Source organism: Anabas testudineus, chromosome 15 (assembly GCF_900324465.2).
Source record: "Anabas testudineus chromosome 15, fAnaTes1.2, whole genome shotgun sequence".
Classification (NCBI taxonomy): Eukaryota; Metazoa; Chordata; class Actinopteri; order Anabantiformes; family Anabantidae; genus Anabas; species Anabas testudineus.
Window position 1 is genome coordinate 10,268,262 of NC_046624.1, and position 15,591 is coordinate 10,283,852.

At 39.8% G+C, this 15,591-nt stretch overlaps 1 protein-coding gene across 4 annotated transcripts in view; it reads left to right on the top strand.

Annotated features, from left to right (window-relative positions):
- The window catches only part of LOC113158881 (Kv channel-interacting protein 2-like), a 69,887-nt gene that overhangs the window by 51,994 nt on the left and 2,302 nt on the right, over window positions 1-15,591 (top strand). The window contains exons 1-8 of one of the 4 annotated variants that reach the window (XM_026355183.1): window positions 9,083-9,592; window positions 13,093-13,191; window positions 13,932-14,056; window positions 14,239-14,308; window positions 14,723-14,793; window positions 14,968-15,075; window positions 15,197-15,301; window positions 15,431-15,493. In XM_026355183.1, the coding sequence (XP_026210968.1) occupies window positions 9,469-9,592; window positions 13,093-13,191; window positions 13,932-14,056; window positions 14,239-14,308; window positions 14,723-14,793; window positions 14,968-15,075; window positions 15,197-15,301; window positions 15,431-15,493 (765 nt within the window). In that variant the 5' untranslated portion in view covers window positions 9,083-9,468. Of the gene's footprint in view, window positions 1-9,082; window positions 9,593-13,092; window positions 13,192-13,931; window positions 14,057-14,238; window positions 14,309-14,722; window positions 14,794-14,967; window positions 15,076-15,196; window positions 15,302-15,430; window positions 15,494-15,591 lie in introns of those variants that run through there. The other 3 variants (XM_026355182.1, XM_026355180.1, XM_026355181.1) reach the window with 3 other exon arrangements.

Below are 15,591 nucleotides of genomic sequence, written 5' to 3' on the forward strand. Positions count from 1 at the left end.
TTTTTCCTTAATGGAGGAACCTAGTCCAGATGGCAGAATGACTATATTACTCAGAATATATGCACAGTCATGTGCTCACGGGAGGGTTTGGAACCAATGCACTCTCAATATATGGGCCTGTGATTGATATTTAATATACACAAGACTCCTTCAGTATGTGAGCTATGTTCACATAGAAAGCAGTGTACTGCATATCCCATATATTCACAATCTGCTGGTGATGGCATTATGTGATTAGTTGATTGATTTTGGCCACATGTTCCCGTGTACTACAGACTGAGTAATATTCACTAGTAGCTTTCCCTCTTTCTTGCTGAGGCAGGTCCTCTCTGTTCATTGTGCTTGACCTGTTGCTGTAATGGTGGAGTCTTGTGTTGGCTGCTTGTGTTGTGGTGTTTATTTACTTCTCTCTCGGCATTGGCAGCAGTTACTAGTCAGTTGCAGTTAATGTGCACTGTTACAGGATGCTTTTGTCACACTGATATGACAAAAATAACCTCAATGCAAACCTTTGCAAAAGTAAACTGTGTCTGTTTTGCGAAGCTGACCTTCAACCAAGGGAAGGTCGTTTTTAGAAGTGAAGAAAAGGGATAAAATATTAATTGTGGTTGAAACATCCTCTCTACTCCCTGTTGCCAGATTTATAATGAGTCGTTTTCCAGTGAGACAGAGCGAGACAAGTGAAATGAACAAACTGAGACTCTCATCACTTTAATGAGTTGTGTCGTTGACCTTATGGTGATTAAGCACACATGTACACAAACATGCACACGATATTTATCGTTTCCAAGAGAAAGCTAGCGAGACAGGAAAGGAGTGAGAACTGGATGTGTGTGCTCGAGCATGCACGCAGTGTTTGTGTGGTGCCCTCAGGTCTGGAAGTTTACAAGACTCTGATAGATTTAAGGCTAATGGCTAATGGCTGAAGTGTATTCTTTAGAAGTTTATGAGGTGGAAATTGAAGAGTTGGACGATGGGATGTTCTGGCCTGAGCTAGATGGCATCGTGCCTAAGAAATGACTTTCTAACAACACAGCGGTTTCTTCCACACCTTCCTCTTGTTCTAAAAACATCCCCTGGACAGAATGTGTTGGCTATACTTACCCAAAAGTACAAATAGAAGCTCTCTGTCTGAGTGTTTGCCAGAAACATCCATTTATTTTCTCCCACCTGTTCCCGCCATAAGGATCTTTTTATCTATCAGCAGATACTATTTGATTAATTAGGAGCCACTCAGAAATATAAAGTCTGTTCTATGTGCTGCCATATGTTGTGGTATTCCTAAGCCCTCACTTCTTGCATGAAAGGTATGGCATCTTGCCACATGCGCAAGTGCACAGTCTCTATAAGCATTTCATTTTAGAATAAATTGAATTGGCATTAGACTTTGCAAGGTCCTGGGTGATAGGAGCATGTCCCAGCACTAATTCATCACTTCTTAGAGGGCTTTGATACTGTAATTTCTCTCCTCGCCTTCATGTCAGCTTATACCTGGTTGTAGCTGCAGGATGTGAGCCATATTTGAAATCAGCCACAGTTCTAATCATTTACATTCGACCCTGGTGTATTACTGTACTCTTTCCTTTTTTGTGTGATCCATGTCAGGTCAGTGAGAATTAGAAGTGAGTCCCTTGTGATTAAGTTGGCACACAGATGAGAAACTCTGTTAAATTAATTTTGCTCAGGGTGCTGTAAAAGACCCAGTGAGAAATTTAGGAAGGACTGCTCCTGGATATTGCTATTCAAATTGATTTGTTTACAACTAATATGAGTTTTAACCAGTCTATGGCTATGGATGGCCATATTACTCAGATAATTTTTGAATTCCTTAGGTCAATCTACAGATGTCTTGTTTAATTATAGCATATTATTTCATATCCCCTATTATTCAATTAAATATCTCAATCTAGCAAATTTTTTGTTCAGATATTCCCTAAGGATTAATTATTATAACTTAAGGACCTCTTGACCACTTTTTGTGTGTCTATATCTCTTTGTCTTTATTTATTATAGTCAACAGTACATGTTGTGATCTGCAAAAACTATGTATTTAAAATCGTATTGAACTCATTGTTGCTGATAGCAAGTCTAGCCCATATGTGTGCAAGACACTGTAAATAAGGTTTCAGTAAACTAAAATGTTTAGATTAAGTTTAATTCATGTCCAGAGTCAAGGAGTGAGAAAAGCTTCATTAATCATCAAAATCATCAACATGCATTTTATATACTCTCTAAAAGTCTGCTGCATCATAAATGTTGAATTAGTGGATTCATAAAAAAGAAATTAATTCATCAGCAATTGCAAATGGACAAAAATCCTGCACCTAATAAAAAATTAGTGGGCAATACTGTTAGCTGTAATATGTATTATAACAACATCCTTTTGCTGTACATTAATAAGACTCAGCAAATTTTTTCTTGCTTAAGAGGATATTTGGCTATGATCAGCACTGCTTGTGTGTGTCTGTGTGCATCCACGTCTTTATTACAATGTATAGACACATTTTAGGTACCGTCGTTGTGAGGACATATTGTTGTTTAGGTTAAGTTAAGGTGAGAGTTGGGATAAGCGAATAGAGAATGCATTATGTCAATGGGTGTCTTCAGGACCATAGAAAGACACAACTCTGTGTGTGTGTGTGTGTGTGTGTGTGTGTCTGTGAGGGAGACGGTATGACCGAGAGGGATAAGTGCAGCTAAATTGCTTAGCGGTCAGCAGAGGCCCCATTTGTGTCCAAGCACATACACCCACAGAGACACGTTCGCAGATGGACGTTATTGTAATTGCCCTTCAACAGATAGGCAAGTTAATGGAGAATGCTGTGAGTGTGTGTGTCTTTGTGTGTGTATCTGTTTGTAGTCTATTTAGAGTGAGCTGCACCACTTCACAAACTCTTCACAAACCGCTCAGGTCTGAGGGCACTGATGGCTTAATGAATCAGTCACCTATAGTAGTGCCTTGACCGTAAAAAGAAATAAATTAAAATGGCACCTGAAGCTCAAGATTTTTACCAGAATTGATTGTTTAAGTTTTTCCATTATTAGTAAAATAGTCATGATTCAGTTCTGATGCTGAAGGTTGAAACAAGGGCAGGTCCACTAATACTCCAGCCTCCATCAGTGGTTTGGACAACAAGTATCCTGGTTGTGGCAAACTATATAAACTGTAACGAAACTGCAGTGAGTACAGAGGAGACTGTCCTTGTTGTCCTTGACTGAGGTTCTTTCTCTCTCTGCCCCTCTGATGGCTAGCCAGCCAGGAGATGAGCCTGGGACAAAGGAGGATCAGACAGGGGATATTTAATACACAATCTCTTTCCTCCACCATCCCTCTACCCTGATTCACTCTCTTTTACAGTTTGTCTCTCTCCCTCTTCTGTCACTGCCTGTCTTCCTTTTTACTCTGGCTCCCCTTTCCTCATTTGATTAGGTGTGTGTGTGTGTGTGTGTTTTTATGTGTGCGGATGGGAGGCTGTATTTAAATGGCAGGTGCTCTGTGGATAAAAGAACAGATGTTCTGCTACTTCTCCTGTGACACACGTCTGCAGGAAGATGATAACATTGAGAATAAACTAATGAATACACACACTCATACACAAGCAGACCTGCCCTTGAAAATATCCCTTGTATTATTAGGTTTTGAAAGATTTTCATTAAAACAGCTTAGCCTTGAGTCTAAAGACCTTTTTCCTGCACACGGCTTAACCTGTTTCAATATATAACGTTGTAGTCGGTCTTCTGTTTAAGATGCTGCAGCAGTTTGCAAGTGCAGGACCAAGAAATGTTTCATGCGATATTTTCAGACACAGTTTATTGATATATATCCTTTTGAGGAATTAAAGAACAGGTAAGAAATGTGTAGATTATACTTTATGTCAAATGTGTCTCTAACACAGTCTTGGAAAATGACTGAGTTACTGAGTTTTGAAGTATCTGTCACTTTAATTATGTCACAGTCAAAGTCTGAACCTGACAGATTTAAAGGATAGCTTCACAGTTTTTCAAGTTGGAGCTATTTCAATAAAATTAAAAAAATCCTATTTCTGCTGCTACCCTTAAAACAAAAGAAACACAATTAGGAAGCATATATGCTATAAGTGTGAGATGGAAAACAGCTGTTAACTAAATGTCTCACCGTTTCTTTTTTCACTCTCAGTTACTTACTGATGTGAACCACAATGTGAGTAAAGTGCAGTTTTTATGTGGCTGATTCAAACTTTTGGCTTTTAACATACTGTAGCTCTCTCTCTCTCACTCTATTAATCCGTCTCTCTGTTTTCTCTTACTGTCGACTCTCTGTAATGACGAGGGCGCACAAGTCTTACAGCAGGAATAACCAGGTTCAAATATTTGTGTTGAGCCAACAGTGGCTGTTTTATAACAGGACATACACACTGCTGTCCTCCTGCTATTGATTTAACTGTCATTATGATTTTCATTCATGACTGGATCTCAGTTTGGGATCCATGTTTTGGAGAACTTTCCTGTAGGCTTTTCCCTAAGTGTTCCATTGTCTTTTGTCCCAACATAGTAATGTTGTAATGTAGTTTAGTAGCTGTTACTGTTTCCTGTGTAAAACATTTGCTGTGACAATAATTTCCCTGTTGGTGTCTTCGTCTTTTTAGTAACAAAGCTTTCAACAACTGAAACCAAACCCTCAGAGAGCTGCGATTTAAACGCTGTTAGCTGTTATAACATTTTTTTTTTTTATCGATCCATCCAGGATGTTTACCTGATTTAGTTCCTGGCAGGAAACAGCAGAGCAGAGTGTTTATGATTTGATGGAAATAAGTTTAAAGGATTGTTGGGAGCGATGCAAATCCAATTTATATTGACTGCTTTACACCACTTAAAAACACAGGATGCATTTTGAAAAGCACCAATGCAGGTGAGTTCTAGAAAACACGCAGCTTTAATGTTATTTTAACATGAAAGTGAAAGTATGCTCTTAAACCATATCATACAGCAATATCAAACATTAATGTTACCATGCTGTTCAGTATTGTGTGAACGTGTGCGTGCTGGAAATTAGTAATGGCTTGTGAGACTTGATTACTTTTAGTCTGGTCTCTTAAAAAAGGGGCAATAACAAAGAGAATCGCCAGAGAGCACCGTTTAACACTGTGCTGCTAATTGAATAACTTACCTTGCACTGCCCTCTTCAGGTGTACATTTTAATTGCTGCATTAAAAGGTCAGAGACTTTTTTGAGTTTTTAAGATTAAACATTCAGCTGCTGTATTATTTTTTATTAACCTGCTAAGTAGTTTCTTTATTAAGTGATGTTCTCTTTGGTTTATAATCTTGAAAATTACCCACCACAGTTTCTCAGAACTCAAGCTGACACAATAAATGTCTAGTTTTGCAGTGCAGTCAAATTGTATATTATGGCAATGCATAACATCAAACCCCCTTTTACATGTTCATATTTAGCTCTTAAACATTTTCCCATTAACTGTAACATATACGAGACTTTGTAAATGTTGGCATAGATGCGGCTCGTGTACACAGAAATAATCCACTGTGTCTTGTTTTCTCAAAAGAGAAAACCCTCTGATCCCTCATCGTCTCATCTGATTCTATGCAATCAAAAAACTGTTCATTAGCAGTTCTCTGTAGTTTATGCTAAAAGGACTCTGCCTCAGTAGAATGAATCTGTTTTTGTCCCTCATTGCAGTAGTAAAAATATCCTCTAAAGCTAATGATCTACGCAAATGGTTCTCTCCTTTCACTTATCTAATTGGAAACACACTAGCCAATTTTGAGCACCATTTGTCAATGACCTCCTCTGTGTCTCTGTGTGCGTGTGCGCCGCACACTCACAGACACACACATACCTCCCTGTTAGACATTTTAATCAGTTTTGAGAGGAATAATTGCCCAGGTAGACATCTAAATATGGAGGTATTTCAATTACTCTGTGTGTCTGGCTTCAGGCAAAATATGTCTCACAGAGGCTAATCAACTAAGACCGATTAACGCAGCATTTTATTACAGTCTCAGTGCGTGTGCATGTGTGTGTCAATCTAGCATTTAGGCAAGTGAATGTCCATTATCACACTAAGGTCAGAGGACATGATGTGATAGATTACAGTCGTCATAGTCATCACAAGGAACTTTTGAGGTGATGAGTAGAGGTCAAGGGAGAAGAAGAAACATGTGAGAAGTGTGTCTGAAAGCTGTTTTGTACACTGACCACCGGCCTGATAATTATATCTCACACACGTTTAGTTTCCAACACTATGTGGTTTCTCTGTGAGACTGTGCAGAGCTTGTTGTCTGATTAGCACTGACATGACAGCTATCACATAATGTGTATGCGTGCTTGTAGTTGTGCATGTGTTTGGTTTGATTACCTAAAATATATACATACATATATCTCCATAAGCTTCCCAGAGTCACAGATTCAGTGATTAGCAGGTCAAAAGACAGACAGACCTTCAATTTGGCAGGCAGTATTACTCTAGGAATGGTAATGTCTGTCACTGGCTATTGGTTGGATTGCTACGAAATGTTTCATAGATATTCATGGTTTCCAGAAATGTATCTTAATGACTCGCCTTAACCCCGACCCCTGACATTTCCTGTAGTGGCACCGTGAAATGTCTGCTCAGCTACTGGATAAATTGCCACAAAATGTCACTTCAGGATGAATTGTAAATACTTTGGCAAACCTTTAATTTTTTCATGCATCTCTGTTTTCATGCCACCATTAAGTCAGGATTTGAATAGTTGGTCTAGGAACAAATACACCTTAAATATACAGTAACATACTGTAGACGTCTAGACGTCTTTTGACCTGCAAGTTACAAAATCAATGCATATAGGGTTACAATCAGAGCAACAGTGAAGTAAGCTAAAATTGATCTTGCCATTATTAGAAACAACCACAACAATAGGAACAGGGTCAAATGTCAGTGCCTTACAATGTTCCTGCAATCACAGAGCCGTCATACTGAGGCTTTGTTAAGTTTCAGGAATGAAGTTTTAGGAATGAAAGGGGAGATTTTTTTTGTTTGTTTGCAATATATTGATCTTGCGTATCTGTCTCAATATATGACAGGTTTTCTAATACTTTATGTAAGAGGCAATGACAGATAGGCACGACCAGCCTTAATCTCTCATACTTTCATCCTTGATTTGGCTCTCCGACTGTGTTTGAGAATTTACTGGCCTAAATATGTCATTGTATTTAGGAATTTATGTAGCCTGCTCAATTAATCATGCCCATAAATGTATGCAAAGTGTACAGTAGGGGGGTAATATACATCTTTATAACTCTCTACAGAATACCAGCTGTGATGTAATTCACATTTAATGACCATTTTTCTCAGTTATGTTCTCTTTAGTCATCTCAGTTCACATAATCATAAATAGTGTCTGATCCTAACAGGTCTTCCGTATTGTATTTGGACCGTTTGACACTCAAAATCAACGCGGAAATTCAGTGACAGTGACCGATTATTGCACATCTTGAGTGAAATCAATCCGCCACCACAAAATCATTGCTTGTTGTAATTTTGTGTACCAAAAGAATATGTGTCAGTTTCTGACTGAGTGCAGGTTGTTTAGTCTCACAAGGCTATTAGGAAGATGTGTGTTCCCCGAGGCTCTGCAGTATACTGTAGCTCTAGGTCTCAATTTTGACTCTGAGAACCATTAATCACACGTCAGACAGATCAAGCTCTCAGTAGACCTTTCTGTCTCCTACAATTTCCCTTTTACCTTCCCTTCCCTCTGCTGGTTTCATTTTGTCTGGCTCTGGACTGACCTGCTCACAGGCAGAGAGAGACAGACACACGGACATACAACATACAGTGTTTAGGACAAACTAAGCTTTAATTTGTTGGGGACTAGATATCGATCCATCTATACTGTCATTGCCCTGTAGAGCAGCTATGGTAATGGGGGGTTCATTCACATGTATTGTAGGATGTAGGTGATGGGGGACTTTGAAGCCCAAAGGTCATCTAACTATATCTTATTTAGTGATGCATTGAACTTTTTCCATATCATACCAAAAGTTAAGGTTGGTTACTTCTTAACCAAGCAACAACTGTATTTGAACCCAAACCATGCACTTTCCATATCCTTGATGAATCCATTTTTAAACCTAACCAAATCATGTCAGATCAGAAAATATAATTTTGCAACATTGATTTATAACTGTGATGGGCACAGATAAATGCTATTGTTCTACTGTTTGTGCTATAAGACTAGAAAACAATTACATGTGTTGCTCCGGATGGGATGCACTAATGATGTTTAATTTGGAGGATTAGGATTCCAATAACTTAGGGTATCTGCCAACACTGCGTACCGAGAAGTGAAGAAAAAAAAGAGTGAAGGAAATAAGCTGTATGTCGGCCAAACATCATCTTGAATCTGTTCTTTGAAATCCTATTTTTGAATTTCCAGTTCCAGTTTTGTCGACAGACACTGTGTCTGTCTGTTGTAGGATGGAGGATGCCAGATGTGACATCAATACATCATATCCCTACTGAAATACTCCCTAATGCGCTGCAATGCATATGCAGTACATGCTAAAGGCAGATTTCACCTCTAGGCTATGTGTGTGTGCACGTGTGTTGACTTTACACTCAGGGGAGAATGCCACATCTGTGAGTTTGTCCACAGTAGCTGCTGGGTCAGACGCTTCGCCTCTCTGTCGTCACAGTCTCCCTCCTCCTGCTGTTAGTCTTTCTCTGCTTCTTCATCTTTTAGTTTCGTCCTTAATTTTCCCCCTGCTGCCTCTTTTTGATTTATCACTTGTTTTGGATTCTTTGCTACGCCCCTGGTTGCCATCATTTCGTACTTTTACCACTTCATCTTGCATCCTTTTTCATCTCATTTTCCAATTCATTCTTCTCATCTGTCTATTTTTTCTGTTTCCCCTCTTAATGCACAAGTAGTACTCCTTCATTTCTCATCCCCCTCTTCTTTTTTCCCTTCACTCAGTCCCATCACTGACCCAATTAAGCACTGGGAGGGACACAGCAGGAGGAGAGTGACGGAGGTAAGGCAAGAAAGAGAGGGAGGACAGGCAGCGGGTAGAGAGAGTTTGAGAATCAGTAGCTGGAAAAGCAGAGGGAGTCAGAAAACAATATACGCCTGCCTGCCAGGACACATACAGTGAATTGTCCGAACTTCACCTGGAAGTTAAACAACCTTTGACAGCCTGGAGACAGCGGGGGAGGAGCAGCAAGTCGACAGTCCTGCTGCCACGCACTTACCACTCTCCATAAAGAAACGAGGGGAATAACAATCTACCTTCACTGGAGAAAGCAGGCGGGGACCTGTGTGTGGAGTTAGCATGGCCAAGTACCGGCATATAGAGGGAGACTGAGAGGAGAGACTTGAGAGACGAAGACGGTGCATTCCTGGTTGGAGCTGAGCAGGGGGAGCGTGGTTGCCCTGGGGCAAGAGGAAGATTTTTTACCAGAAAGAGAAAGAGGGGAAGGGGTAAAGGATGCATCTGTTCTTCCAAGACAAGTGGGAGGTGGAGGGGCTGCAGACTGTGGGAATCCTGCTGGTGGTCTGCAGCTCCCTAAAACTGATGCACTTTCTGGGGCTTATCGACCTTTCCATGGCAGGTAAGAGAAATGGTAAGAATGCAGAAGAGACGTGCTGAGTAAGAAGCCAAAATGCCGAATATGGTGAGGTGACATTAGGAGATAAACGCTGAGCTGGAAAAGGGGAGTGTCTCTTTGTAGATCTGTGTGTGTGTTTCTGAAGTATTTTTAGGGTTAAACTTAACAAAGCGCAGTAATTTGGCCTAATTTCTTTACTAGCTGTCATGCTTGTCACACGTATCAATGGTTTGTTTGTGGATGTGTGTGTGTGTGTGTGTGTGTGTGTAGCTTTGTCTTATGACTGAACTACTAAACTATATACTGTACAGTATATCCATACTTTTGCCCAGGGTGCAGAATGATAAAACTGCATTCAAAACTTCTAAACAAATCCATTTGAATATAGAATTAATGTCCTGAACACGTTTTCATATTGGCCCATCCATCTCCCAGGAAAAACATATTAATTGAACACTTTACTTTTTACATCTAATGGATTCTCTCTGTGTATTATTTTATCAACCATGAACTCCACTAGTTTTATCTATCAATGTCAGTTCGTTCATCATGAAAAGTACAAAACCGTGTCTTCTGTGTCTCTTGGGGGGCTTCAGTATATCAGAAAATAAAACCCTGATGGTATCAACAGGGTTATTTAAGCTCAAGTAGGAGGAAAAAGAGGGTATGAATGCAACAAATGTAGGAAACTGAAGCCAAACCAGCTTTTTGCAATTATAAATGTGTCATCCACACAAGACCACCAGGATACCCAAAGCCCACACAGTTCTAACTGAAAACCTGCATGACAAATGTGAGGTTTTGCTACACAGCGAGGTGCTAGCAAAAAGATTCATTCTGGGAAATGTAGGGCCCACTGTTTTGAGCTCAAATATGTATATCTCCAACCATGCTGCATTCTCCCTGTCTTGACTTTTGTTAGTCTCTGAGTCTTATGGAAGGGAAATACTGAATGGCTGGGCTGCAGATGATATTAAGAGAGAGGCCTGAGAAGTGGGGGGAATGAATGACATCACATCCCAAGCATCCTTTGAAACCATTTGAATTATAGGCACATGAAAAACCAACTGGACCCGCAAAGCAACATTTTTGAAAAGTGCAACCAGTTTTAAGAAATTGCTGCTCTACTTTACTCATCACCGGATGTCAGGAGGGCCCTGTGATCATAGCTGAGAGCTTCAGTGTTGGATCTCCACAGCCAATCTCTATCAGCATCAGCTGTGTGACTGTGGCTCTAAACTCTAATATGTTTTCTGCTTTCACTTCAGTTGAGGGATTACGTGGTTTCTCTGTGCTTCGAGAAAAATCCTCAACTCTCTTGGGTTTATGAAACCTGAATTCCTTAAAAAGTTAATGGATATTGCCAAAAATGTGTTTCCATCAGCTAAAAATAGAGCTGTTTTTCTTATTTCCTGTAGAGTTGTGATGGTCTGTCAGTGTATACAGGAGGAAACTAGTGAACTCTAATTGCACAATCACTACAGGGTGTGCTGTGTAAGTGTGTCATAATGCTGCACAACAACAACACAAAAAGTTGTTTTTTGTTCCCTGCCTGATAGAGGAGTAGACAGTTTTTACTTTTCCGCCTACTCAGGCTAAAATGAAAGAATTTCCAGTCTCATTGTCAGTGCCACTCAAAAAAACAATTTTAACATCAAAGGCTGGAGAACAAATTGGTCACGTTACTTCAGTAGCTTACAGAGCACCATAACCTACTTGTTTTCAACAAAGCAATGTTTTTAATATTGTGTTTAGGTAGATAGATAGATAGATAGATAGATAGATAGATAGATAGATAGATAGATAGATAGATAGATAGATAGATAGATAGATAATTGCAGTGAGATCAAATGGTTGTTTTCCAAGAGAGAGACTTCACAACAAGCAAGCGATTTCATCACAAGCAATGGACAAAAAGACTTGAAGAGGGCTTTGACACAGCAAGAGAGGAAAATGTGTCTCAGCCCTAAAACGCGCATATCTAAGCATTGACAGTTTCCAGCAGATTCAGCTTTCATGATCCTTACGAGTATTTTAAAATGAGTGCTTCAAACTGTGATATGTAATGCTAAGCAACAGACGTTCCACACTACAGTAATCATTACATAGAAGTACTAGTTGCAAGTATTTACAGTAGTGTCGTTATTTATAGTTTTTTGGGTATATGCAGGTTTGACTGCACAATTCTTGTTAGCTATTTTCAATTTATTATCACCTTATAAATAAAAATACTGCATTATTAGTCCACCACATTTATCAGCTGTAGCTTCTACATTACTTTTAATGTCAAGATCTTCTAAGAAATACGGTTTAATGAGCCTATAAAATATGGTGTGCACAGTTCAGGGGTTAAATCAAAGCCCCGGGTCTTTCTCAGCAGAGGAAATGGTATTATTTATTATTATTTTTCTGTGTCTTACTTGTTACTGTATGTTCTCATATAAACTTTAGGACTTTTTGATTGCTGGTAAAAGTATTTGATACTTGTTTCTGTATTGTAGTCTGATGCTGGGTTCGTATAGAACAAGAGCTGCACTGTCCTGTAAACTTACAGTACAGTACTATACACACAGACCCAAGGGCCGAGGGCTGTGCTACGTGGCTTGATGTATTAATCTGGTATCTGTTGGATACCATGTCCTCCACCTGTTCTGACTCCAAATGAAGGCAGAGCCTGTGAGGTCAGGAGGTGTCAGAGTCCCTGAGGCTCTGTGGTGCAGATACACAACCGGGTGACACATTACATAGGTTTGATTGTCAGTGGAGGTAGTGTGGATCTATTGGTTTTCTCCCCATTATGGCCTTCATCCCTCCTACTGCCGGGGTCGTGCTGAAGGGGTGATAGGACTGTTACTATGGAAACTAGGAGACAAGAGTAAGTATGTGGGTTCATGTGTGCATGTATTTTACTTCTTCTGTCAGATTTTCATGGTCATTCTGCAAAAAACGCCCAAAAATATGATAAGTTTGGTGGTTTGATTATGTGGTTTCAGGCGTGATGGACTCTGGTGGATGGCTCTGGTTCTTGTCTGGCTGAATACAGTCGACTATGACATGACGTCCTTGTTTAAGCTGATTATGGGTTAAAACTGTTGATGTTTGACTTGTGTTTTAAAATTGATTCTGTCTGTTTGTTTTTCTAATACACACAGTTTACCGAATGCAGCACTGCAATATGAGAACCTGTCTGATTAGGGAAACTGTGTGTTTCTAGAGGTCACGCTGTGGTGCTGTTGTGCAGTGATATCTACAGTTTCAAGTGGTAATCATGGTCTCCCATCACTAAGCCAGGTTAGCAGGCAATTACCAATTTGCCTGAACGGCATGACTCAGTCTCTTGTTGCATCTGTTCATTGCATGGAGTGTGCGTGCGTGTGTGTGTGTGTGTGTGTGTGTGTTGCTTTTTTACAGGCATGGGTGCATGTGTGTGTGAAAACAGAAATACATCTCAGACTTGTGTCTGTGTGTGTGTCTAACCTTTGTGCTATGGTTGGTGATTGCAGGTAATCCTTCCACCAGCCAAAGCAAAAAAACCATAAAGCAGCGATTCCTCAAGCTGCTGCCGTGCTGCAAGCCCTCGGCTGCCCCCTCAATCAGTCAAAGCAAGTGCTCCTTCACTCTCTATACATCTCTACTTTACTCAACATGCCCAGGCTCTTCAGTGATCTAAGATCCACACGGATGCTTGTGTGGATCAGCCGGGTTCACACATCCACCAAAACATACTAATCATAAACTCTCACACAGTTACTCAGTTACTGATACACACACAACCACAAACTTGCACACACTGCAGTGTTATTGTGGCTAATGGGTGAGACCTGGTTTTGTATTTTGTGATTTGAAGCATGTGCTGCTCCCCCGGGCACTGGAACATGTGTCTATTTGTGAGTGTTCATAGTGTAGTGTAGAATATGACACATGCTGTGGGTTGACAGTTGTTTTCAGAGAAACAGATGAGATGACAATGATGAATGATGAAGAGCTCTTTGTGTGTTTTCACACCTATTAGTTTTTCTTCTTGAACTCTTATCTCTTCTTTGCCATTCTTGTTAAACTTAAACATCCTCTCTCAGTATAGGAGTTTGCTTTAGCGTACTTGATCTGAATTTTGCTTTACAAATGTTCTGTTCTTCATCTGATTTGTGATACAATAAATATACAGGTAGCTGATACTAGACAAATGCATCCATTCAAGATTTCAATAAGTTATTTAGCTCTATGTAAAGCGTATACAGTTCACTGAGCTGAACCTCAGTTTGATGACTTCATTGTTCTCCAGTCCCTGCAGGCTGGTGTGAGCATACTGAAAAATGCTAACACTGGTCTCTCCCTCACACAGACAGCGTGGAAGATGACTTTGAGTTATCTACCGTGTGCCATCGCCCCGAAAGCATGGACAAGCTGCAGGAGCAGACCAAGTTCACCAAGAAGGAGCTGCAAGTCCTCTACAGGGGTTTCAAAAATGTATGTTTGAAGAAAGGATCGATAAGGCAAAATGAAAAATTAAAAGAATGCTGGTTCTAATTAAGTCATTATGGAAATCAGAGCAATATCAATCATGCAAAACCTGAAGTTACCATGTAATCCATTAAGCTTTCTATAGTTAATAAGCTAATAGGTTTTCTCAATTCACATTTGCTTCCCAGGAGTGTCCGAGTGGAGTGGTGAATGAGGAGAAATTTCAGACCATTTACTCCCAGTTCTTTCCTCAGGGAGGTGAGTTGTCAGCTCCTCAAGAGATGTTGAGCTCCGACTGTGTCCATAATGTTTTCATTTACATCGTTCTCTATGTCTTCATTCACTTCATAAATTTCAGGTAAAACTGTAAATAACATCATTTATTTGATTTTGTGGAGGTACGCACGTAGCTTTTCATCACTTCAATGAAATGAACGTAATTAAGTCATAAATCTGCTGTGCTGAACTACGGTACATGCTCTGCAAAAAGGCAAGGCAGTTTTTCATTTCATGATATTTAGGTTGATGAAATGTTAACCACTCGCCTCCAGTTGTATTTGAAATTATTTTTATATCTAGGCTATATTTAACTCTCCGCTAATCCTAGCTGTTCAAAGACTTTGCTTCCTGTGTTGAGGGCACGCTGGTTACTACAAGTCTCTGCCTTTGCAGATTCAAGTATGTACGCGCACTTCTTGTTTGAAGCCTTCGACACTAACAAGAATGGCTCAGTTAGTTTTGAGGTAAGCTCTGTTCTTATGTCAGAGAGATAAAAACAAGTATATGATCCTATGAACAACACAGCTATATCCACATAAATTGATAAATATATCTTCTTTAAATACTGTACTGCATTGGTACTGTGATACAGACTTATGTTAGTATGTAAAGATGTATTTGTTCCCCTTCTATCCCAGGACTTTGTATTTGGCCTGTCTATCATCCTGAGAGGGACCATTAACGACCGGCTAAACTGGGCGTTCAACCTCTACGACCTGAACAAGGATGGCTGCATCACCAAAGAGGTGACACTATGTATATAATTTGAATTTTTATGGATATCAGGTGAGGAAATTCAACTGTACTTGCTTATGGCAGTTTCTACCTCCTAAATAATATTCACCCCCTTTTGTCATCACTTTACAGGAGATGTTGGACATCATGAAGTCCATCTATGACATGATGGGGAAGTACACATACCCCACTATGCAGGATGATGCCCCAAGAGAACATGTGGAGAGCTTCTTTCAGGTGAAACTAAACAGTCTTTTCTTTCAAAGACCACAGAAGTATAGTTTATAGAGCTAAAAAAATAAAAAGTGTATAAGTGGAGCATATTTTTTAGGGAGTGCGTCTCTAATGGCTGTATTGTTCTTTCAGAAAATGGACCGGAATAAAGATGGAGTGGTCACCATAGAGGAGTTCATTGAGTCATGCAAAAAGGTAGAAAAGTGGCTTTTAAAGTACTTAAGAATTAGTTTGATTTGGAAATATGTAATTTGCATTGTTGCTGTGTCAGATGAGAAGATTGACACCACCAT